This window comes from Dromiciops gliroides, chromosome 3 (assembly GCF_019393635.1).
Source record: "Dromiciops gliroides isolate mDroGli1 chromosome 3, mDroGli1.pri, whole genome shotgun sequence".
Lineage (NCBI taxonomy): Eukaryota > Metazoa > Chordata > Mammalia > Microbiotheria > Microbiotheriidae > Dromiciops > Dromiciops gliroides.
Genome location: NC_057863.1, coordinates 333,453,625 through 333,480,168, shown reverse-complemented (window position 1 = coordinate 333,480,168; position 26,544 = coordinate 333,453,625). Strand labels below are relative to the sequence as shown.

The 26,544-nt window shown below is 39.9% G+C and overlaps 1 protein-coding gene across 2 annotated transcripts in view; it reads right to left on the bottom strand.

The window, feature by feature from the left end:
• Positions 1–2,148: 2,148 nt before the first annotated feature.
• CASR (calcium sensing receptor) overlaps positions 2,149–26,544 on the bottom strand; it is an 83,754-nt gene continuing 59,358 nt past the window's right edge. Inside the window, exons 5-6 of one of the 2 annotated variants that reach the window (XM_043997379.1) lie at positions 14,205–14,350; positions 2,149–3,629 (exon numbers count right to left, since the gene is read on the bottom strand). In XM_043997379.1, coding sequence (XP_043853314.1) covers positions 2,149–3,629; positions 14,205–14,350 — 1,627 coding nt within the window. The remainder of the gene's footprint in view (positions 3,630–14,204; positions 14,351–26,544) is intronic. The other variant, XM_043997380.1, reaches the window with a different exon arrangement.

The following is a 26,544-nucleotide window of genomic DNA, read 5'->3' as shown; positions in this document are numbered from 1 at the left end:
GTCAAGAAGCATTTTTAAAGTACCTGCCATGTGCTAGGTACTGTGGTAATGTTAGATATTTTAAAAAGCCAAAATAAAAACCCCAAAGTTTCTGCTCTCAAGGAGGATACATACTAATATGTGAGACAACATGTACATAAGAGAGAGAGAGAGAGACCTTGTTCAAGAAGTTAATGTTGCTGGCTTAAAGAGTATACGGGGGTGGGGCGGCTAGGTGGCACAGTGGATAAAGCACTGGTCCTGGATTCAGGAGGACCTGAGTTGAAATCCAGCCTCAGAAACTTGACACTTACTAGCTGTGTGACCCTGGGCAAGTCACTTAACCCCAATTGCCTCACCCAAAAAAAAAAAAAGAGTATATGGGGGAGATTAAGAATAAGCAGACTGGAAAGTTAGGAAGGAGCCAACCAGTCAAGAAGCATTTTTAAAGTACCTGCCATGTGCTAGGTACTGTGGTAATGTTAGATATTTTAAAAAGCCCAAATAAAAACCCCAAAGTTTCTGCTCTCAAGGAGGATACATACTAATATGTGAGACAACATGTACATAAGAGAGAGAGAGAGAGAGAGAGAGAGAGAGAGAGAGAGAGAGAGAGAGAGAGAGAGAGAATATGAAAGGAATCTGAAGCACAAAGACTTTAGAAGCTGGAGGACTAGGAAAGGCCTATTAGAAGATGGAATCTGAACTAATTAAATAATTTGCCCAGTGTCAAACAGCTGTTAGAGGCAGTGAATTTTAAGTCACTGGGACCAAAATTTAAATCCTACTTTAGCTTGTATGCTACCTGTGTGACCCTGGGCAAGCTAAAAAAAACTCACTAAGCCTCAGTTTCCCCATCTGTAAAATAAGGGGGTTGGACTTGAGGACCTTTTATGTCCTTTCTAATTCTAGACCTCTGATCCTATGATACATGCTTCTATGAATCTAGTGTGTTTCCCACTATATTGTCCTGCCTTCCAGGCCTATCCCTTTGATTCCCAAGAGAGTACACCAGCATTTACTGCTGAAAATGGAGAGACTGGAGTTTAACAATATTATATCATGTAAGCAAGATTGTGAAAGTGTTCATTTTAAGCTCCCCCTGACGTCCAGAATATTAAAACAAACAATTCTTGAAGGCAAAAGCTACGTGGAGCAAGCTCAATCACAGATACATATTCATTGAATTTACATTTAGAGCTGGTTCTCCTTTTCCAAACCAATCACAGTGTTAGTAACACACCCTGGACATAAGCACAGACAGTAATAAAAAAGGTTGCTGGCCAGCAAATTAGCAGCAGTAAGGAGGAGATCCAGTGTCTTACGGTTTCATAAATAAGAAGCATTCATAAGTGCTTTATTTCCAACATTGAAAATACTTTACATGGCCAGGCTATCCACTGGCATTCTGCCTTTCAGTCATTTTCCTTGGTTCATGCCACACCTGAAATCCTGTGTATCCGTAGTCACCTTCTCATTGGACCATCTAAGTCTGTCAGACATTTAACATATCATTATCCTGAACAGATATTTAACATATGTCACTTAATACACCCACCCACAGCATACACAGATAAATATGTATATACACACACACCACAGAGGAGGAAAAAATTCAATGCCTTGTTGATCATCCCGATCTGGCACTGTGGTGATTTAGAATAGAACAGAGACTGGTTTTCAAAGAAAGCAGGACTATATCACAGAATCCACAGTTGGAAGAGACCTCAGAGGCCAGCTGGGCCAACCTGTATCTGAACAGGAATCTACAGCAAGTGGTCGGTCATCCAGGCTCCAGATGAAGACCTCAAGTGATAAGGACCTCATTACTGCCCAAAGCAGCCCATTCATTCCACTTATGGACTTCTCGAAATGTTAGGGAATCCCCCCCCCTATACAACCAAGCAGCATTAAAAAGCAGTTTAATTTCTCTGACTACACCACTCAAAAGAGCATGCCTTTATTTTTTTTTCAGTTGCCCACCCTGCGACTGAAATAATTCAACTTAAGTTCAAGATTCTACAAACGTGAGTGTCTTATATCTACTTGGCTCTCCTTATATCTCCAGAGGGAGATATCTATGGACAACAGTGCACTTGAGTTTCCTCCAACAATTAGACGATGTACTCGAATAAGGCCTTTTCTCTGGATCAGCAGCTATCTTTCACTTTAGGAATGGAGTTTCTTTTCTGTGATGGCACTTCCCCCTCCGCTGATGATAAAACCCCTTGAGTTGGACACGACAAGGGCTTGGGGCATTTCTTCTGGGATCTGGCTCTCTGGCTGGTTATCATCCACCACCGACTCATTTGAGCTCAAGTTCCCGCTGTCCAGTCCTGATCCAGCTTCACTGCTCTGAAGGGGGAGTAAAGCTTGGCGCCGTGCCAGGCTGTCGCCACTGTTCTGGGCCTCTAGGGAGTTCTGCTGCTTGGCCACCTTGTGGGCCATAGCATTCTTCTGTGGTTCATCGAAGCTCAGAGAAAAGGTGACCGTCCCACTGCCAAAGATCACTTTCTGCTTACAGCGGTGTTGTTGCTGCTGCGGCCGCTGCTGCTGAGGGGTCAAGGGTTGTTGTTGCTGCTGCTGCTCTTTTGCCCTCTCAGGCTGTGGGAAGGGGTCCTCAGAGTTGCTCTTGCTGCTCATGGAAGAGGACGGAGTAGAGCCCGTGGAGCCCCCGAGGCTGTTGGATCGCTTCCTGGAGACGTTGCTGCGGCGTAGGGTTGCCCGGGCGGCCACCTTGAAAGCATGGGCTGCGGTGCTGCAGCGCACCTCCTCGATGGTATTGCGAGAGGGCTTGAAGAGGATGATGTAGACCTTGTTGAAGAAGATGCAGGCCAACAACCCGAAGCTGGCCGCCAGGATAGCAATAACCTCCACGGCGGAGACAAACTTGCCATAGGTGCTGGCGTAGGCCGGGATGAAGGAGATCCAGACGATGAAGAAGATGAGCATGCTGAAGGTGATGAACTTGGCTTCGTTGAAGTTCTCGGGCAGCTTCCTGGACTTGAACGCAAAGAAGAAGCAGATGGCAGCCAGAAGGCAGGTGTAGCCAATCAGGAAGCCGAGGGCCATAAGGGAACCTTCATGGCACGTGACAAAGATGATTTCATCTTCTAGCTCGTAGTTCCGGTAGCTAGAAGGGGGGGCGTTGTAGAGCCAGATGACGCATATGACAATTTGCATGAACGTGCAGAGGAAAACGAGGAGAAACTGTAGGTTGAGGCCCCACCACTTGCGGTGGAGGCTGGTGGGGATCTTCGCCTCAAATACCAAAAGGATCCGATTGGTTTTCACCAAGATGCAGGAGATGCATAATACAAAACTGATTCCGAAGGCCGGCTGGCGCAGGCAACAAGTCCAGTCCTGGGGCTCACCAATGAAGAATAAGGAGCTGGAGAAACAGCAAATCAAGGAAAAGAGAAGGAGGTAGGAGAGTTCCCGGTTTGTTGCCTTGACGATGGGTGTATTTCGGAACTTGATGAAGACTCCGAGTACAAAAGATGTTAGGAAGATACCCAGTACTGCAAAAAGCGTGAGGGCAATTCCAAATGGCTCTGTCCAAGAAAGAAATTCAATCTGCTTAGCGATGCAAGAAGTATGATTCTCATTGGACCAGGAGTCATCGGGACACTTGTCACAAGCACTTGCATCTGTAAAACACCATTGGATAGAATTAATTTACATCATAGAAAACACAACTTTACTGGACAGAAGCTGACCTCGGAACGTGAAGTACTTGGAAGCAGCACCTGTGTTTTGTTAAGGGAAACTTAGCCCTCACTCACCTGGGATAAAATGTTGGGGTCTAAGGGGCAGCTAGGTGGCGCAGTGGATAGAGCACCAGCCCTTGATTCCGGAGGACCTGAGTTCAAATGTGACCTCAGACACTTGACACTTAGTAGCTGTGTGACCCTGGGCAAGTCACTTAACCCCAATTGCCTCACAAAAAAACCAACCAAACAAAAAACAAGTTGGGGTCTGTAGAAACTCGTTAGTGAGCTCTTTGCAAGAGTGTGTGATTGACAGGTGCTGTGATACATAGGGGCATTCGCTTATAGAGAATTGGATAATAGATGAAGAGCTAGAAGGAACCTCCAACCTCCTTATTTTACAGATGAGGAAACTGAAGTACAGAGAGGTTAATCAATCAGATTTAGAATTGGAAAGGACCTTTAAAGTCAACTCCCTCATTTTACAGATGAGGAAGAAAAGTTAACAAGTTAATTGACTTGACTAGGGTCACACAACTCCTGAAGTGTCTGAAGCAGAATACAGACTCAGATCTCCCTGACTCCATGGCCAGGTCCCTATTCACTAAGTCACTTGGCACCTATTTAGAGATCAAAGGGACCTCAGAAGCCATCTACTCCACTCTCCTCATTTTACAGATGACAAAACTGATTCCAAGGAAGGTTAAGTGACTTTCTGATGGTCACACATCTGGTAAGGTCAGGATTAGTATCTGAATTGAGGTCCTCTGACTCCAGGATTATTGTTCTTTCAACTGTACTAAACTACCCCCTGAAGGAGTTGTTTACTTTCCTCCTGCTTCTCTCCTGGATTTTATTTTCCACAAATGTTTGAGGGCAGAATATCCTAGAATTTCCTTCTGATGGAAAATGGAGAAGGCCTAAATATCTATGAACTTAGAACTTTGAGGGGAGGAAGGACAGGAACAAGGATATCCATCTGCCTCTGACCACAGCAGAAGTATGTATGTGAATTGCAGACAAGCCAGGAAATTATGGGAATTTTCTTTTTTTTTCTCTTTCTCTTCCTTCCTTTCTTTCTTTCTTTCTCTCTCTCTTTCTTTCTTTCTTTCTTTCTTTCTTTCTTTCTTTCTTTCTTTCTTTCTTTCTTTCTTTCTTTCTTTCTTTCTTTCTTTCTTTCTTTCTTCCTTCCTTCCTTCCTTCCTTCCTTCCTTCCTTCCTTCCTTCCTTCCTTCCTTTAGGGGCAATGAGGGTTAAGTGACTTGCCCAGGGTCACACAGCTACTAAGTGTCAAGTGTCTGAGGCCAGATTTGAATTCAGGTCCTCCTGAATCCAGGGCCTGTGCTCTACCCACTGCACCACCTAGCTGCCCCCAAATTGTGGGAACTTTCATTTTCACTTATTGCCACTGACCATACCATAGAAGTGCATGTTAGTATGAGGGGAAAAGATAGAACCAAAATGATGAAGGAAGAGCTAGGGGAACCATAATTCCCTACTCTTGTATCCCACTGCCCCAGCATCACTTTCAGGAAGCACTGTTATCCAAATTAGAGTAGGTACTTATGTTTTGCTTTTTGTAATGGTTCTTTCGGCTCCTCTAAATCATTTTCTTTATTATGAACTGGAAACACTTATTTATGTTTTTATAAAATTATACTTTATTTTTTTGATCAACAGAAATCTACCTTCTCTCTCACATGTCAGCACCTCCCCCCAATTGAGAACAAAAGAAAAACAAAAGCCCTGTGATGAGCATGTATAGGAAAGCAAAACACATTTTCCACATTGGCAAAATTCAAAAAATATGTTTCATTCTGTACTTTGAATCCTTTCCTTTTACATCAGGAAGGGTGTGGCATGTTTCATCATGAGTCATCTGAAATTATGGTTAATTATGCTGACCAGAGTTCCTAATTCTTTCTATTAATCTTTACTATATTGTTGTCATTGTATACATGATTTTCTTGGTCCACACTCCACTTCATCTGCAGCTGTTCATACAGGTCTTCCAAGCTTTCTCTGAAATCATATCCTTCATCATTTTTTACAGCACAATAGTATTTTATTACATTTATATAACTTGTTCAACCATTTCCTAATTTATGTATAACCCCTCAGAGTCCCATTCTTTGTCAGCTCAAAAAAGAGACATACATTCTTTGTATATTTTTAGTCAGAGTTTGTTTTAATTAGGACCAATCCCTCCCTTAACCTCCCTTATTCTCTTTCATTCCTATTTTCCTGTTGACTGAATTGTACTTCTGTACCCACTTATGTATGTGTCTGGGTGTATTTTTCCTTCCTTAGACCAGTTCAGGTGAAAATGAAGTTGAAGTGTCAGCTGCTAACCCCCCAACATGTTTCTTTTTTTATATAGATGTCTACTTGCACAACCTGATTATATGAGATAGTTTCCCCTAAGCTTCTCCCCTAAGCACCTTTCCCTCCCCCAGGGTATTTGTTCTCTTTCCTTCTCTTTCCATTCTTCTCTTATGATCATCAAGATGTAATAGTACCACTCCCAGGTCTTCTGTCTAATTAGACTCCCTCTATGACACCTGATGAAGATAAGGTTCAGAGGGTACACATATATCAGTTCCCAAAATTTGAATGTAAGCTGTTTCTTTGGTCCTTTTTGATTGTTTATGTTTACCTGTTAATGTTTCTCTAAACTCCTATGTTTGAACAGCAAAGTTTTTATGCAGCTCTGGACTTTTCATCAGTAATACCTGGAAGTTTTTTATTTCATTAAAGTTTCATTTTCCACCTGTAGCTTTATATTCAGTTTTGTGAGATAAATTATTCTTGGCTGTAAGCTTATATTTTTTACCTTCTGGAATTCCAAGTTTTCCATTCCTTTATGGTGGTGGCTGCTAAATTATGTGTGATTCTAACTAGGTTCCTTAGTACTTGAATTCTTTTATGTTACTTGCAGTAGTTTTTTCTTTGACCTAGAAGCTCTGGACTTTGGCTATGATATCTCAAAAGTTTTCATTTTATTAGGAAGTGATGAACTATTCTTTCTATTTTCCAATTTGTCTTCTGCTTCTAAGATATCTGGGCAGTGTTTCTTTAAGATTTATTGAAATAAGATATCTAGGCACTATTTTGATCATGGCATTCCAGTAGTCCAAAGGTCCTTAAATTTTTCTCTCCTTAATCTGTTTTCCAGATAAGTTGGTTTTTTTGTTATGAAATATCTTATATTTTCTTCCATTTTTCAGTCTTTTGATTTTGCTTTAATATTTCTCATGGAGTCATTGCCATCTATATGATATTTCAAGGATTTTGTTGTTTGGACAGTGTTTTATATTTCTTGTGCCAAGCTCTTAATTCCCTTTCCAATGCTTTATTTCATAGCTCTCATTTCTTTTCCATTTTTCTCTAGCTCTCATTTAAATATTATAACATTAATTATTAAATGGTATATTAATTATACTACTAAATATTAAAATACTAAAATATTTTTAAATGCTTTTAAAGAAAACTTGTTGTTTATCTCTTCCAGGAGTTCAAGTTGTATTTATGCCTGAGTTTTTTTTTTCTTCTGAGGCTTTGCTTATAGATGTTTAGGAGTCACTTTCTTCTTCTGTGTTTGTGTCTTGAGTTTCTCTGCCACCACAATAGCTCTTTATGTTGGGTTCTTTTATGTTGCTCATTTTCCCAGCCTACTTCTTCTTCTCCCCCCCCCCCCCAAGCAATGAGGGTTAAGTGATTTGCCCAGGGTCACACAGATAATAAGTGCTAAGTGTCTGAGTCTGGATTTGAACTCAAGTCCTCCTGAATCCAGGGCCAGTGCTTTATCCACTGTGCTGCCTAGCTGTCCCCCCACCCTACCCCAGCCTACTTCTTGACTTCAAACTTGATGTTAGCATTGGGAGCTAACTGGGTGCACATTGCTGAAGGAAAGGTTTGTGCTGGTCCTGTTGATGCTTCCTTGATGTATTAAGTGTTGTGTCATTCCAGGATCTCAGATTTTAACTGGGGACCTGCAAACTTTCAATACTCCTAAAGTGGTCTGATCTAGAGTGAAGTGTGATTGCTGCTCCCTTGTCTGAGTTCTGCAAGTTTCTGACTTGGATTTAGGTATGAGCAAAATCGTTCCTGGGCTCCACCCTTATGAGCCAGCTGAGAAGCTCTGCTGCTTCAGAATAACATAACTGTAAGCTCCTTTTGAGCTGAGATTACTGCTTTGGTTATACCTTTGTAGATATCAGACAAGGCTGGATTCTGGAGCTAAGACCCTGCTCTGCTCCTGTGATCTGAGCCACATTGATGCTGCTTGCTTCTGAACTTCCTCCTTTCTTCATACACCACTCAGAGCTTTCCTACCTAGGAAGATCACCCTGAGGGGAAGGTCCATTTCTCAGTTCAGCCTGGATCTGTAATCACCAACTGGGTAATGGGAGTCAAAGCTGCCAGTTGGCAACTGTTCTCTCACTCCTGCAGTGCCCTGGTATGGATCTGGGACCTCTTCTTCCTGTTCACAGACTCTCTGAATACTAGAGTGTTCCTGGGCAATTTGTGTCTAGCCAGACCCATCCCCAGTGTTTACAGTCTGTCTCCAAATGCCAACCTGGTTTGGAAATTTATTCCAGTGACTTTTTCTGTATTTCTTCATCAGGATTTGGTCTGGTACATTTTCTAAATCTGTCTGTCTCTCTGTCTCTCTCTTTGTGGGGCAATGAGGGTTAAGTGACTTGCCCAGGGTCACCCAGCTAGTAAGTGTCAAGTGTCTGAGGCCATATTTTTCCTCCTGAATCCAGGGCCAGTGAAAACCTTTCACTGTTGAGGGATACCAAGCACAGATGAGCTAACCAGATGCATTCTAGGCTGTGATTGTGGAGAGAAGGAGCTAGCATACACCTTTTCAGTGTAGTAGCAAGGGGTGGGGACTCTGGGCTGTGGGCACCCGCAAGAAAGCAGAGTTCCTGGTTTCAGTTCCAGGGTAGAGTGGACAGCTGTAGTTTGTAGCCACCAAAGGGACTGCAGGGAGCAAGATCATTTTGGGGACAACTGTGGCTTAGGAGTGAAGAGGAGAGCCCAAGGTTGGGCCCTGAGACAGACCTCAGAAAATAACTGCTAAAAACAAAACAAAACAAAAGTAAGAATGAAAAAGCAAAGGAGAAAGAATCCAACCATGGATAGTTACTATGAGGATAAAGAAGATCTGGGTTCATATTCAGAGGAAGATAATGGAGTTTAAAAAAAGCTACTCCTTTTTCAATGAGAAATGTCAAATGGTCCCAAGCACAGAAAGAGTTCTTGGAAGAACTTAAAAAGGATTTTAAAAACCAAATAAGAGACATTGAGGGAAAATTAGGAAAAAAAATGAGAGTAATCCAAGAAAATCAAGAAAATTGTGAAAAGAAATTTAACCAACTTGAAATAGAGAACTAAAAATTTAAGGAGGAAAATAATTCCTTGAAAACTAGAATTTGGCAAGGGGAAGATAATGACATTCTAAGACAACAAAAAATCGTAAAACAAAACCGAAAGAATGAAAAATAGAAAAGAAAGTGAGACATCTCATTAGAAAAACAACTGATCTGGAGAACAGATCAAGGGAAAGAATATAAGAATAATTGGATTACCTGAAAATTATAATAAAAAATAATCTTGATACAATATTATAAGAAATTATCAAGAAAAATTCACCTGAAGTTCTAGAACAAGAAGGAAAAGCAGAAATAGAAAAAATCCACCAATCACCAACTGAAGGAGATACCAGGAGAAAAATCTACAGGAATATAATAGTCAAGTTGCAAAGCTCCCAGTGTAAGGAGAAAATATTAGAAGTAACAAGAAAAAAAACAATTGAAATATCATGGAGCTACAATAAGGATTACACAAGACCTATCTTGTAAGCTATTACATTGAATGACCATATGTCTTGGAATGCTATATTTCACAGAACAAAAGAGCTGGGGTTATGCCTAAGGGTAATTTACCCAGCAAAGTTAAGTCTAATACTGAAAGAAAAAAATGGATATGCAAATAATTGAAAGACTTTCAGGGTTTTGTGACAAAAACACAGAATTTAAGGGAAAATCCAACATATAAAATCCAGGAGAAATTAAGGACAAAGTGTTTACTTTTTATATGTGGAAAATATTAGCAATACTTTTATGACTGTCATTATTATTTGGGTAGTTTGATAGAACCACTTTGGCTGACCTGAGTATGATGGAGCGATTAAAAAAATAAAACTCTGTAGGGGGAGATTGAAAGGAGTAATTACCTCAAACAAATGAGGCAGGAAAGGAAAAATTGATTGAGAAGCTAGTGGGGGGAGGTTGGGTAGTGATAGAACCCACTCTCATGAATGGGTTAAAAAAAGGATAGGGAGCGGGGAGAGGATAAGAAAGGGACTCTTACAAGAGTTTGTAGGGTAAGGAATAGAAGAACAAGGTAGAAGCAAAGCAGAGGAGTGATGAGGGATAGCATACATAACATTTTCTTGTATAACTAAAACCTATGCAGCTAGGAATAGAAGGAATGTAAAAAAAATGGGGAAAAATCTTTAATGGACAATATCTCAGATAGGATGTGATTATGTTGGCATATTCCTGTGGTGTGGAAGCTTATGAGCTGCTTGACTTGGAAAAGCATGGAAAGACTTGGACTTGTGAAGAAAGATGCTACCCACTTTCAGAGAAACAGATGATGAGTGGAAATAAGCATATTATAGTCATATACATGTGTATATGTATAGATATCTACATCTATATACATACATATATACATATATACACACATATACATATATGCATACACACAGATACCCATACATGTGTGTGTATATGTATACACACACACACACATAAATATATATCCACGATTAATAGCAGCCTTCTTTGGTAGGGGGAGCGGGGAAAATAACAAAGTAAAAAGTACACAGCAGAGAACAAAAGAAAACCAACAAGGAAGCAAAGAAAAGCTGGGCATATCTGAAGACAATGTATACTGTTTATTATATAGGTTTTCTTGAAATGGAAATTTATTGTTTTATATTTAATCCTCTCCTATGTTATTCTGTGTACATGACAACATTTTTTTCTTTTCTCATTTTGTACTTAAAATTCAAAATTTAAATTTTTTTCAAATATCTGATGTAGAATATAACCCTTATAGACCTTACTACATAGTTTCATAAGTTTCCATGGCATCACCCCAATAGCAAAATCACCTTGTGGCAACTTTCTGGTGATGAACTTCTCCACTCTTAGATTGGTTGGCTGGTCTTTGGGTGACAGTTGGTTACCTGGCCTATACTCAAAGCCTTTCCATCTTGGTAGAACCTGCCAGAGTTCACAGTAAGCGTTTAATAAATGTTGAATCAAAATGAAAGTTGAACTGAATCATCCAGGTTCGTATGAGGTGAACTACTGTACCCAATTACTAGAGGAAGGGAATAGCTAAGTGATAATATGCTGCTAATGCTATCTCTCTATCTATCTATGTTTGCAGTTTTCATCCTTGTAATTAATCTAACCACATGTTGTCTTTAGGATTCACCCCCTTGGGGTAGGGGCCCAAGTGAGCCAAATGATTCATCACTTTAAGGTATGAAAGTGACAAGATTTCTAGGTAAGGAAAAGAAAATGGTGTCTAGTCTCTGTTCACCCTTGATTGGTCTGTTGGCTTAGCCTAGCCAAAGGTGGGGAAAGGTGTGGGCCCACATGGGAGCACTGGTTTAGAACTAGAAAACTTGATATTCTTGGTGGAAGTAACCATGGAGCAAAGAGGGGAGGACTGAGTTCAGAAGTTTCTACTCAGGTCACATAGCCACAAGCCATGGGTGGAAGAAGTAATTATCAGTAGAATTGTGTGGAAGATCCAGTTTATAAAAGTGTCTTTAGGACATTAAGCAGAATGGAGGCAAGGTGAGAGAGGGCAAGCAATTTCTGAGAGGGCCAGAACATAGCAGGCCTCTGGAAGAAAGGTGAGGTGACCTAAGTCCAAAAGAGTTTTGGCATCCAGATAGGGAAGAATATTCACAAGAGAATGCAGAATGGCTTTCCCAAAGTAGAGTCAGTGGAAAATGAAGTAACTAAAGGCAACTGATTTACCGTGGAGTTCTGGACCTGGAATCAGGAATACCTGGTTTGAAATGCTACATCACACGTACTAGCTGTGTGAGTCTGAGTAACCACTATGGCCCTCAGTATCTTCATCTTTTTCAAATGAAAGGCTTGGATTCAATGACCTCTAAGGTCCCTTCCACCTCTAAAGCTATAAACCCATAATACATCCCTGCCCATATACTAGACTCTGCCAACCTGAGGGCTGGAGAAGCAGATTTCAGAGGGCTATACAAGGTAATTCTGGCCAGCCAAATCCATAGCAATGTACTTAGAATTTACAAGAAAATTAGGCTTAAAAAAAAATAAAAAACAGGTTTTTGAATTACAGGGATTGTCTTACAAATCTTTATGTTCTTAAATGCCATGCCTCTGAACACATTTCTACACACTTTCCTTCCCCCAATTCTGGGAATGGTAAGCAAACCCACACTACTATTCCTGAAAAGCACGTCAGTCAATTGCCTCATGACTCTAAAGGCCTCCCTGACCATAGTACCCTCCTCGGCCACCATTTTCCTGTTTGTGTTGTCTTTTCCTACTGGAATGGAAGCTCTTTGAAAGCAGGGATGGTTTTTCTTGTTGTACTTCGATCCTCAGGGCTTAATGCAGTGCCAGACACATATTGGTTGGTTGTTGTCCTTCATGCTCAAAAAGGACTAAGATGACATCACTCTGTTGTGGTACAACTGATATGAGCCAGGAATGCTCTACCACAGGCCAGGCACGAATAGTTCATATGAATATTTGGAGTGAAGGTGTCTCTAAATTTGTGCATATCGTGTTTCCTTTGTGATATTGTGACTCTGCTTTGCTCATAGAGCACAGCACTCTCTTTAATGTGGGCATACTGTGCTGGGCAGTCTGCCAGTGTTTCCCATGTCTCACAATCAATTCCAAAGTTCTTCAGAGAGACCTTTAGAGTTCTTTGTATTGTTTCTTTGATGTTTGGCTGTATGAATTCTCTGTAAAATATTCTTTTAGGCAAACTTTTGTTTGGCATTTGAACAATGTGGCCAGCCCATTGGAGTTGCACCCTCTGCATGAGAATTTAAATGCTTGGCAGTTCTGCTTGAGAAAGGACCTCATCTTACCAAATGACCTTTTAAATCTTCCTAAGACAATTCAAATGGAATTGATTTAGTTTCCTGGCATGGTACTGGTAGACTGACCAGGTTTCATAGGTATTGAGCAATGAGGTCAACACAACAGCTCTGTAGGCCTTCAGTTTGCTAAACTGTCTTATACCTCTTTTCTCCCACACTTTCTTTGGAGCCTTCCAAACAATGAACTAGCTTTGGCAATGTGTGTGTCAACCTCACCATCTATCTGGACATCCCTAGAAAGTATACTGCCAAGGTAAGTGAACTTGTCCATAGCATTCAAAATTTCTCCATTTGCTATAACAGATGGTTCCATGTATGGATTATGTGGTGCTGGCTTTTGCAGAACCTCTGTTTTCTCAGTGTTAATTGTCAGGCCAAAATTACCATAAGCAGAAGAGAACTGATGCATATTCTCTTGCCTCTCAGCCTCAGAGACTGCATTGAGTACACAATCATCTACAAACTAGTCATCCATCAACTCTCCCTCCATTTTAGTCTTGGCTTGTAGCCTTTGAATAATTTACTATCAGTGTGGTAGCTGACCTTGATGCCATTTCCATCCCCATGGAAGGGGTCCGACAACACCGCTGAAAACACTGTGCTAAAGAATATTGGGAACAAGCACACATAGCCCTGCTTTACTCCATTGGTGACTGGGAAAGCATGAGAGCATTGTCCACTTTCTAGAACCCATGCAAGCACACCATCATGGAACTTGAGACCCATATTAAGTGCTTAATAAATGCCTTTTTATTCATTCATATATGCAGTTGTTACTTAATGTGTATTTGGTGAATCAATGAGTGAGAGAACTATTTTGTTCCACCAAAGAGGCAGCAGGGTATAGCAAATGGAGAGCAGGCTGGCCTTGGAGTCAGGAAGACTTTCGTTCAAATCCTGCTTCTGATAATATGCTAGTTGTGTGACTATGGACAAGCTACAACTTTTTTGTGTGTGTGTGAGGCAATTGGGGTTAAATGACTTGCTCAGGGTCACACAGCTAGTAAGTGTTTAAGTGTCTGAGGCCAGGGTTTGAACTCAGGACCTCCTGACTCCAGGGCCAGTGCTCTATCCACTGTGCCACCTAGCTGCCCTGACAAGCTACAACTTTTGAGTAACAATAGACAATCTCCAAGGTTGCAAATTGTTGAGGTGAATAGATGGAGTGTTTACACATCTCAAGCATTTTTATTTGATGAAATAAAACCTCAAATAATCCACCTTAATAATGGGCTTTATTTACTCACACTGGTCCCCAAGGCAAGCCCCAGAGATTCTTCATCCAAACCTTTCATCATATAGGACAACATTCTTTCTCTCACCTGTTTCATCACTGTACTCGCCATCGGGACACTCCACACATTCAAAGCAACAGGTGGGCTCCCCTTCGATGATTCCTTTCCGGGTTCCTGCCAGACAGTCTCTGCTACAGTTGGAAAATGGTACCTTAAGGATGAAAAAAACCAAAATGGATTGTGTTAGCCCAGGAAGGGGGTTGGTACTGATTTAAATAAAAACAATTTTTTCCTGATGTATATAATTTAAACTTTTTAATTTTTTGATGGACAACAATCTGGTTTTTTCTCTCTCATATCCCTCCCCTCCACTTCATGTGCACGTGTATGCACATGTGCGCACACACACACACCTCTTTATTTGGTGCTGATTTTAAGAGTACATGGGATGAGAGAGAATTGGTCTGGAAGTGGGGGTTGCACAATGGAGGTAGAAGCCAAAGTATGATCAAGAAACCCACCTGACTGTGTCATTCCATATATATTTTTTTCTGGCATTGTGCTGCTCTTAGAATAATTTTTGTTTAGCCATTATAGTTGTGTCTGATTTTCCACCACCACTTTTGGAAAAGTTTTCTTGGCAAAGATACTGGAGTGGTTTGCCATTTCCTTCTCCAGATCATTTTATCGATGAGGAAACTGAAGCAAATAGGGTTAGATGACTTGCTCAGGGTCACCATTAGAAAGTGTCTGAGGCTGGATTTGAACTCAGATCTTCCTGACTCCAGGCCTGGTGTTCTGTCCACTGTGCCATTTAGCTGCCCTTATAATAATTACAACTAACATTTATGGAACACTTTAAGATTTGTGAAGATATATATTATCTTGTTTGATCCTCACAACACCCCTGTGTACTAGATGCTACTATCACCCCCATTTTACAGATGAGGAAACAGACTGAGAGGTTCAGTGATTTGTTCAGAGTCACACAACTATTAAACATCTGAGATAGGATTTGAACTGGGGTCTTCTTTACCCCAAGTCTAGCACTCTAGCCTCTTATTTATACAGGAAGGCAAAAATATATGTGACTATGTACACAAATACCAACATGGAGATTGTAGATACATGACAGTTGTGTTTGGTCAGTGTTTGAAAACCACTTGACTGCTACTTTTTCCCCATTGAATTAACAAGGTTTTAATATGTTTGGGGTGTGTGTATGTATGAACATGTGTGCATGTGTGCAAAGAACAATTTAGGTACTATGGGAAATATATAAAATTTGGATAAGACCCGGTCCCTACCCTAATGGAACTTATAATTTAGTAAATAAAATTAAAATAGATTTGCAGGGCGGCTAGGTGGCGCAGTGGATAGAGCACCGTCACCAGAGTCAGGAGTACCTGAGTTCAAATCCGGCCTCAGGCACTTAACACTTACTAGCTGTGTGACCTTGGGCAAGTCACTTAACCCCAATTGCCTCACTAAAAAAAAAAAATTAAAATAGATTGCATTTGTGTAGTGTTAAGTTTTATATTTTCTTCAAAACTACCTTGTGAGGAAAGATGTGTTATCTCATTCTTGTTGAGGAGTGCCATTTCTTGGATTTTGAGATTCTATGAGGCTTAGAAAGGTTAAATGACCTGCCCAAAGTCATGAGACCAATGAGTGATTGGAGCCAATATGGGAACCCAGGTCTTCTGATTCCAACTCTATTATTCTAGCTTGCTTCTGCTCTTATGAAGGCATCCAGTCACCTTCTCCTGAGCCCCCAAAGAAGCAAATTAATGAGGAAGTTAAGGCAGCAGGGCATAAGGGGAAAAAGCATTGGATTGGGACTCAAAGAGTCTGGTTTCTAATCTTGTTTCTGCTTCATAGTTTCTAGGTGACCTATGTGTTGGTTTCCTCATCTGTAATGCATTAGACTAGAAGATCTACAAAGTCCTTTCTGTTTCTGAAATCCTGTGATCCTTGTCTTCACAGTCTCCAAGGAGCTCTCACCTAGATATGTTATTTATAGATTTGGATATTATAGAAAGTCTCTCTCTATATCTACTCCCACATTCTCCCATTTGGCTACAGAGTTGTCATAAAAGGAAAATCACAATATGGTCAGCATTTATTTTTTCTGCATTTTAATTCCAAATTTGATAAATACAAAAAAAGGAACACTTACTTTTGTGGGACAGCAGGAGAGGATTTACATGAAATTGCAAATTTCTATTATGTAGAGCTTGATTTTCTTTTAAAATATACAATAAATTCAACCTATAACTTTCAAAGCCATCCTACTTGTCTGTAATTCCTTTCGGCCTTCCTACAGAGTTCCTATGAACCTTATTCCTAATTCTCCTTCTGTGCCCCTACCCCCTTCCACTGGCAAAAAAATATATAAATCCTTCAGCACAAATATGCATAATCAAACAAAACAAATTCCCACATTAGCCATGTCTAAAAACGTGTCTCGTTCCAGATATTGAATCTATCACCTTTCCATCAGGAGGTGGGTATAATGCTTCATCATCAGCCATCTAAAATGATAGTTATTGCATTGATAAGAATTCTTAAGTCTTTCAAAGTTGTCTTTACATGTTACTGCTATTGTATAAATTATTCCCCTTCTTTTACTCTCTTTTCTATGCATTAGTTCATACAAGTCTTCCTAGGTTTTTCTGAAATCATCCCTTTCACTTTTTCTTAGAGAAAAGTAGTATTCTATTATATTCATATACCTTAATTTGTTCAGCCATTCTCCAGTTGATGAGCATCAGATTCCACTGATTTTCCATTTTTTTGAAACTACAAAAAGAGGTGAATGTGTATGTGTATACATATATGTGTATGTATATACACACATAGACATACAGTATGTTTTCAGCTACTGTAATGATTGGAATGATGCCACCTGCTGGAGACTTACTGTAGAAAAGTTCCACCATGAAAGGAAGGTCTTTGAGGGCAAGAACATGAATCTTTTCTTTGGCATCAGGAAGTGATGTTTGCTAGTGGGAGGAAGAAGGAAGAGCCAGGCGCTCTTTCTTGCTCTCTTTCCGGAGGACGCGGGTGGAGAGCAGAGTTAGAGAGCAAGTCAGAGTGCCTGGCTCTTCCTTCTTCCTCCCACTAGCAAACATCACTTCCTGATGCCAAAGAAAAGACTCATGTTCTTGCCCTCAAAGACCTTCCTTTCATGGCGGAACTTTTCTACAGTAAGTCTCCAGCAGGTGGCGTCATTCCAATCATTACACTAGTTATTCTGCTTCTAACACTTTCCTCCCAAAATGCCAATTAAAAATAATTCTTTCATCTAGAGCTTTAATTCAAATGATAATTTTAAAACTCTCACTTAATCCCCTACCCCCACCCCAGAATTCTAGTTGATCTTATGCAGTCAAGCTGTATTGTTGTTTTTGTTGTGAGGTTTTACTTATAGATGTAGTAGAATTATTCTGCATTTGTGTCTTGAGAGTTTCTGACTCTATAAAAGCTTATTTCCTGAATTGGAACTTTGTGTTAGGGGAAGCTTTCTGCACTTCTGAAATTTTGTGGCCACGAATGGTTTTGTTCTTCATTATCTAGGGTTCTGCTATTGATTTCTCTACAGAGTGCTATAGGAGATATCAGGGCCATTTCAGACTGGGGAGTTATAATGTTTTATTGGGCCCAAAGTGGCCTGATTTTGGACTTGGTCTGATCACTGCTGTCTTGGCTTGAGTTTTGTAGGCTTTCAAGTTTGGGTCTAGGCAATACAAGTTTGCTTCTGGTTAGAGTTCCAGTAGATGACTACTGTCCCTGCCCTATGTCAACTAACTAGAAGACTCTACAGGTTCAGAGTAAGAGAGCTGTAGGCTCACCTCTGGTCCAAAGTCCTTGCCCTGCTTACTCAGCTGTGGCCCCATCCCAGATCTGACAGCTGAATCCTAGAGTATGCTCTGAGTTCATGGTGACAAAGTGATAAACTCATTATTGGTCTGTAGTCCCTTCCATGCTTATTCAGCTGTAAGTCCCAGCCTTGGTCCATGCTGATCGCAGTATGACAAGTCAGAATAACAAAGCTGAAAACTTGCTCCTTATCCTTTCTGCTGCCTCATAAACAGGCACAGTCCCTTGCTGGAAGGCTTTGCACGGATCTTTCAGACTTAACCTCCTTGCTAGTGCCTGAAGGCTTTTGGCCGTCTTGTTCTGAATGAGGCTTGAAAAAATGACCCATTGTGATTTCTTCTTGAATTTTCTATTCAGTCCTCAATCTGGGGCAGCTAGGTGGCACAGTGGATAGAGTCCCAGGTCATGAGTCAGGAAGACTTGAGTTCAAATTCAGTCTTAGGTATTTAATAGCTGTGTGACCCAGGGCAAGTCACTCAACCCAATTAGTCTCATTTTCCTCATCTGTAAAAAGGGCTGGAGAAGGAAATGGCAAACCACTCCAGTATCTTTGCCAAGGGGTTATGAAGAGTCAGACATGACTGAAAATGACTAAATAATAATAACAACTCAATCTGATATTCTTCCTCAATCTTTATTGGAGTAGTTGTAGTAGAACACTGGACTTTATTGCTTCCTCTTCTTCAGCTGTCTTTACCAGTCTCCTAAAATCAGCTTTTCCCCCTGTCTACAGGATGCCTTCAGGCATTATCATGACACAGCATATGAACACTGGAATAGGAGTGAGAAGGCAGAGTTGGGGTCCCAGTCTTGCTATCAAGCAGCTGTGTGACCTAAGGCAAGTGACTTACCATTGAACATAAGATTTAAGCCAAGAAGGGTCCTTAGAGGTCATTTAATCTACCATTTATTTTACAAATCAACAATTCAAAGTTCAATGATACAGTAAATAGCAGAGCCAGGATTCAAAACTTTCATTTACAAATCTAGTGCTATTCACTTCTCTGGACTTTAGTTTCTTCATTTATAAATACTCAATGATCTCAAAGGTACTTAGAGCTAAAAACCAAACCAAACCAAAACTCCCAATGTGGTTCTATGAGCACATTAGATCAAAGAAATGCTGCATACACAATATATTTGGATTTAAGAAAGGTCTTTGAAAAAAATTCCCAGTTGCTTTGTAAACAAGATGGAGAAATATGGGCTGAATGGTAAAAAGGAGCTAGAACTGACTGAACATGTTTTCTCAAATATTAATGATTAACAGGTTGGTCTGGAGAAAAACCTGTAGAGGTACATTTCAGAACTCTGACATTAGTCCTGTCCTGTCTGAGAATTTTATCCTCTGAACAAGGGCACGGAGGACATTCTTATCAAATTTGTTGATAATGCAAATTTGCAAGAGATAGCTAAAAGGTGGAAGATGAAATCAGGATAAGAAGCCCTGAATAGCCAGAATGATAAACTCAATCTGAAAAGATGAGATTGAATAGAGATAAATGCAAAGTTCTGTCTTTGGGTTAACAAAAATCAATTTCACAAGCATAGGATGGGGAACATGTAGTTTAACAGCAACTCACATCCAAAAGGCTTGGCAATTTTAGCTGATACAAATGCATTGAAATGGCTGCCAAGAAAGCACATGTGATTTTATGCTACATTAGTGGAATTATGATTTCTAAAATAAAGCAGGTCATAACATCTCTCTATTCTGTCCTGTTCTGGCCATTAATAATAATAATAATCAGCAGCAACTGAAATGTATAGTATTTTAAAGTTTACAGATGTTATTAAAACTTCACTTCATTTGAACCTCATAATGATTCTGTGAGATAGGCGCTATAGCTATTGTCTCCATTTTACAGATGAGGAAACTGAGTCTTAGACAGATTAAATGAATTACTAATGTTCCCATAGCTGGTGAGTATCAGAGGCATTAAGAGTACTTCATTCATTGTTGTTCAGTCATTCAGTCCTGTCAAACTCTTCATGACCCCATGCCTTTTTGTCCATGGGGCTTTCTTGGCAAAGATACTGGAGTGCTTTCCCATTTATTTCTCCAGTATGCTCCCATTTTACAGATGAGGAACTGAGGCATATAGGGGTCTAGTTATCTGTCCAGGGTCACACAGTTAGTAAGTGTCTGAGGCTGGATTTGAACTCAGATCTTCAAGACTCCAGGTCAGTCCTCTATCCACTGCAGCGTTTAGTTGTCCCTCATTCAAGTTTAGGCACTAGTAATTAGGAAAGATACTGACAAGCTGGAGTACATCAAGAAGAATACAACTAGACTAATAAGGGTTCCCCAAGCTATACTATTTGAAAAACAGTTGAAAGAATTGGGAATATTTAGCATAGAAAAGAGAAGGCTAGAGAATAATAAATTCCTGGTTTCATATAGTTGAAGGCCTGCAATTTGGAGAGGGATTAGACTTATTCTATATTGTTTGAGAAGGTAGAAGAGTAGAAGTAAGATGACAAAATTAAATTTAACATTAGGGAGAACATTCTAACAATTAGACCTATCTGAAAATGAAATGAGTTTCCATTTAAGGTAGCTCTCTGTTACTAGAGATGTTCAAGCAGAGGGTGGACCAATCAATCATCAAGCATTTATTAGGCATCTACTTTGTACCAAGCACAGCACCTACACTGGGGATAAAAACACATAAGCTAAATATTCCCTATCAGTCAATAAGTCAGTCAATAAGCATTTATTAAGTGCATTCTATGTGCCATGCACTGTGCTAAGTTTAGACCTTTTATATAATTTTCATTTCCACATGCATCTTTCCAAATGAGTTTTCCCTTGTAACAAAGAATAAACAAGAGGGTGGTAGTGGGGAGACAGTTAAACAAAATTAACCAATGAATCAACCAAGTTTAACAGTATTTGCAACGTTCCAAAGCCATAGACTCTCGCCATTGCAAAGAAGGGAGAGAAGTGCTTTTTGGAGGACTGATTTAAAAAGGCTTTTTAAAAGGTGCCCATGCTTTATACATACATATCTTGCATCAAAAAGTATGATACTGAAAAGGATAGGGAAAATAAATTTTATCAATAGATAATCCTCAACTCTTTGTCAGGGTAGAACAAGGACTTGACCACACATATGGGTGTCATCATGGGAATATTAGCAGATGGAAATCAATGCAACAGAAGAATAATAGGACTATTTTTGAACAAGTAGCTTCAGTGGACCCCTGACCTCAATGTTGTATTATTCTACCAGTTGTATTACTAATGTCTTTCTTGAATTCCTCCAGAGAAGGTCTACCCAATGTGACGGAGGGTTCCCTTGGTTTTTGTTTGTTTGTTTGTTTTTAACACAAGAAAGGCCCCCGGGTTGTGTAGACGCCATACACCAATGCATGGGAGGGCATGAAGAGTGAGTCAGGAAGTACAGAAATTCATGGCCATGTCATACCACCAATGCTTTAAAGTCACCCATTTTCTGATCTTCTCAAAGCTTGAACTTGAAGTATTTTCACAGAAAGAAGGTAACAGAAAGAGGTGAAATATCCTTCTTGTAGATCACAGACTGCAGATTTGGAGCTAGAGGCCATATAGCCCACTCCCCACATTTTATAGGTGAAGAAACTGAGGCAGGAAGAGGTGAAGCCACTTGCTCAAGATCATAGCGCTAACAAGTCGCTAGAGTTGGGACTTTAAAACCCAGGTCTTCTAGGACCTCAAATCCACTACTCTTATTAACACTGTACCTTGCAGAACTTGAACAGTCCGTGCTCAATTGCTCCTAGTATCAATTCCAGTTCAGCTGGGGTTCCCTTTGACCCTTCAAGTAAACCATCTTGAAAAGTGCATCCTCTCTGAGGTAGCAGGTGTACTACTACAATGAGCTTTCTAGAATGACAGGGTTTGAGTTTATATCAGGAGTTTTAATATTCCCCCAGATCATATATTTAGAAGTGGAAGGGACCTTTGATCCAACCCCTGTTTTAGAGTCAAGGAAGCCCAGAGAAATGAAGTGGCTTGCCTAAAGTCACATAGCTAGGATTGATCCCTCCGTCCTTTGACCCTAAACCCAATGGGTTTTTCACTACATGAGGTTGGTGGTGTGAATATGTTGGGTTTCTTTTGTTTACATTGTATCAGGGCTTTTCATAATGTATATTTTTATTGATGACCGCAATTGGATATTCAACATAGTAGTAAAATAGAGTGATCACCTGCTAGCTGGTTATGTATCCTTTCCATATACACATTCAGGGTGTTAAATTTGGCCATCTCATCCTCAGAGAATGGGACTGTTGACCAATACTTAGGCCACACTCTCCTAGGTACTAGAGCTTATACTTACTTGGAACGGAACTTTCAGACCCACCAGAGACTTCAAGTCTAGGCTCAACTTTCCTGGTCCTGGCTCCTTACCCAGAACCAGAGCCCATTTCCACCTGCCTCCCATCTCGTCTTTCTCTCATTAGTGATCAAATGGAAAATAGGAGCCAATTATTTAGGGAAATGTTCAGGAATTCTTTCCTTTATTTTCCTGCAGTTTGAGGAACACCTGCCCCTATTCAAAGATGGCTTTCAAAGCCTCATATTCCACCCCATTTTCCTATCCTGTCTTCTCAAGCTCTCACTGAAGTCCTGCTCTGATGGTTCTCTCTTTAATTTTTAAAATAATTTTCTTCTGATTATTGAGCATTTATTTTTTTCTCCCTCCAACTACTTCCAATTAAGCAAAGAAAATTAAGCCATCATGAGATATTCATAATCAAGCAACACAAATTCTCATATTGGCCATGTCCAAAGACATATGATCATTCTTCATTTTAAGTACATTGCTTCTCTGGCAGGAGGTGGGCAGGTCATTTCATTTTTAATTCCATGGAATTGTGGTTTATCATTGCATTGAAAAAAGTAATTTCAAAGTCTTTCAAAGTTATTTTACTTTCTTTTGTAAATTGTTCTCTTAGTTTGGCTCATTTTACTCTGCATCAATTCACAGACGTCTTTTCAGTTTCCTTGGAAATTACCTATTTCCTCATTTCTTACAACACAATAGTATTCTGTTACATTAATATACCACAATTTGTTCAGGCATTGCTCAACTGATGAGCACACCCTTAGTTTACAAGGTGTGGAAACTACTACTAAAAAAACCCTGCTATAAATATTTTTGTACATATAAGACCTTCTCTTCTTTCTCTGATTTCTTTGGGAGCATAGGTCTACTCATAGTATCTCTGGGTCAGAAGACAAGTACAGTTTAGTGACTTTTGGCATATAGTCCCAAATTCTTTTCCAACATGCATCCAAGTTTTCAAAGGCTAGGTCACTGTAGTATAAGCTCTGGCAGCAGGACCCAACTGGAGAGAGGCTCATTATCAGCAAGTTGATCACTGGGTGATGACTTTTGTTAGCAACTCATAGAAACTCATGAAACCTGTGATCTGTACTGGTAGAAAGCAATCTCACAGTGATGAAATCATAGACCATTGAAGTATTAGGGAGGCAGTGTGGTTCGATGCAAAATATGCTGAATTTGGAGTCAGAGGACCTTGGCTCAAATGTGGTCTCTAATTATTGTGTGACTTTTGGCAAATCACAAAACCTCAGGGGCAGCTCAGTGGTGCAGTCGATAGAGCACCAGCCCTGGAGTCAGGAGGATCTGAGTTCAAATCCGACCTCAGACACTTGACACTTACTACCTGTGTGACCCTGGGCAAGTCACTTAACCCCAATTGCCTCACCAAAATAAAATAAAATAAAACAAAACAAAACAAAATAAATAAAAGACCATAGAGTCAAAGCTGGGAGATATATTTAAAGGTAATCTAGTACAATCCCATGATTTTACAGAGGAAGAAACTGAGGTCCAGAGAGGTTATGTGATTTTTTTTTTGGTGAGGCAATTGGGGTTAAGTGATTTGCCCAGGGTCACACAGCTAGTAAGTGTCAAGAATCTGAGGCCGGATTTGAACTCAGGTCCTCCTGAATCCAGGGCCGGTGCTCTATCCACTGCGCCACCTAGCTGCCCCCACTCTATGATCTTTTGAAGAGAACTTTTAGACATATTGCTTGTGTACATTTTGGGCTCACATTTTGTTGGTGGTGGCGAGTCATTTTTTCAGCCATATCCAACTCTTTATGACTCCATTTGGGGTTTTCTTGGCAAAGATACTGGGGTTGTTTGCCATTTCATTCTCCAGCTCATTTTATAGATGAGGAACTGAGGCAAATAGGGCAAAGTGACTTGTCCAGGGTCACACAACTAGTGCAAGTCTGAGGCTGGATTTGAACTTGGGAAGATGAGTCTTCCTGACTTTCATTCTACCCACTGTACCTCCTATCTATAGTTTAAGTATACTTTTTCTTCTGATTATGTTTAGAAGACTGATATCTATTTGCCAGGTCTACCAGAGATTATTCAGCTGCTTTCTGAACAAAAGTTGTTTTTCTTTGGAAACATCACCACAAACTATGTCCCAGAAGTCACTAAACTGGATGGCTTTTGATCTGCTAATACCACTACTAGGCCTATATCACATAGAGATTAAGTATAAAAATACTGACACTAGCTCTTTTTATAGTGTCAAAAACCTGGAAACTAAATGGGTGCCTATCAATTGGGGAATGGCTAACCAAATAATGGTATAGTTATGTAATGGAATACTATCATGCTATAAGAAACTATATGGAGGATGACTTCAGAAAACCTGGAAAGACTTGTATGAACTGATTCATAGTGAAGTAAGCAGAACCAGGAAAACAATTTATATTACAACAACAACACTGTAAGAGCAAACAACATTGGACATTTAGAACTCTGATCAGCATGATAACCAACAATGATTCTGGAGGACCAATGATGGAGGATATTTCCCACTTCCTGATAGAGAGGTGATAGACTTACGATGCAGAATGAGACATACATTTTGGACCTGACCAATGTGTAATTTATTTTGCTGAACTATATGTATCTGTTTTGCTTGACTATGAATATTTGTTACAAGGATTTTTTTCTTTTTTCATTTTTTCAATTAGGTGCTGGGAGGGAGAGGAAATAAATGTTTATTAATAAAAAAATGATAAAAATATGTCATCATTCCGGCTTATGCAAAGCACAACTTTTATTCCTACTTTGGCAATTTGCAAATGTTTCCTAGTCAGTCTCTTTTTTAGTACCTCCTAGAAAGTATTTCCACATCCCCATCACTGCCAATGGTCCCCAGAGCATGACAAATCTCTTTAAATAAGATCTGTGCTTCAGACATGAGGATTTTGTTTAACAAAAATACTGAGCACACACACTATTGGAAAAATTTTTGTTTATTACATTGTCTGTGTATTACTGTTAGGGGAGATTGCTCAGAAAAAAGGACAGGTGGGAATCCTTCTCTTTACAGCTAGAGAGCTTTATATCTAACACTCATGAGACTCAATAGGTGATAATCCACACTACATCAACATTATAGCATCACAGAATTTTAGCACTGGGAAGGACCTTAGGGATGATTCTCCATTCTAGAATCACATGATTTGCGACCTAAACTAGTAAAATGCTTACAGACAAGAATTTGAGGAAATTGAGAGTTATAAATTTTATCCAAGGTTGTTATCACAGAATGAACTCATTCAGCCCTCAAGCACAACATATTCACTTTGTGCCCCAAGTGGGTAATGATCCCTGTACATGAGGCATTTTAATGGTAGAACAGTTCTCATGAATTTAAGTATCACACATCCTCTGGTGGCCCTAGGATGAGATAGAACTGCCTGGGTATTTTGACCACACATCTGTCACACCAGTCAACTTTCAATTACCTCAGACATTAACTCCATACCTATCTCTCCCACCTCCACCTAAATAGCTTGTAATGTACTGTGCATCTCATCATGTGCCTCATGTTCTTTGCAAAGGTTTTATGGTTGATGGGGTTTGAAGGCAATGGTACACACAGATATCAACCATTGTGAGATCCTTCTGTGTACATTTCCTTAGGACCCACAGAAGTGAGACATGCAAAGTTTGAATGCACGTGTCTTAGCACTGGAAAATTCATTTAAAAAACTGACTGGTGGATCTGAGATCTCATCAGGTTGGGGATTCCATTTACATCTTTTAATTTTGTGCATTTTTGTCCATGTCTTTCCATAAATCCCCCAAAGAGGACCTTTCATGGAGATATAACCAGTGGAAATATAGGATAGAGAAAACAAATCAGACAAACTTTCAAAAAATATATACTTTCTTGTCTATTTTTAGAAATAATTACATTGACTTTTTCCCACTTGTGGAGGAAAAAAGCAGAAGAAAAAAACTCTTTCATCTCATACAGGTTTTCCTGATCTTTTTGGTTTGCAATCACCATGGCCACACATTACACAAATACTGGGTTCATGGTGGTGTACGGACCTGCAGGAACATTTTTTTTAAATCATAAAAGTATTTTATTATTTTCCAGTTACATGTAGAGATAGTTTTCAACATTCGTTTTATAAGATTTCTAGTTCCACATTTTCTCCCTCCTTCCTTTCCCTCCCTCCTCCCTAAGACAAAAAGCAATCTGATAT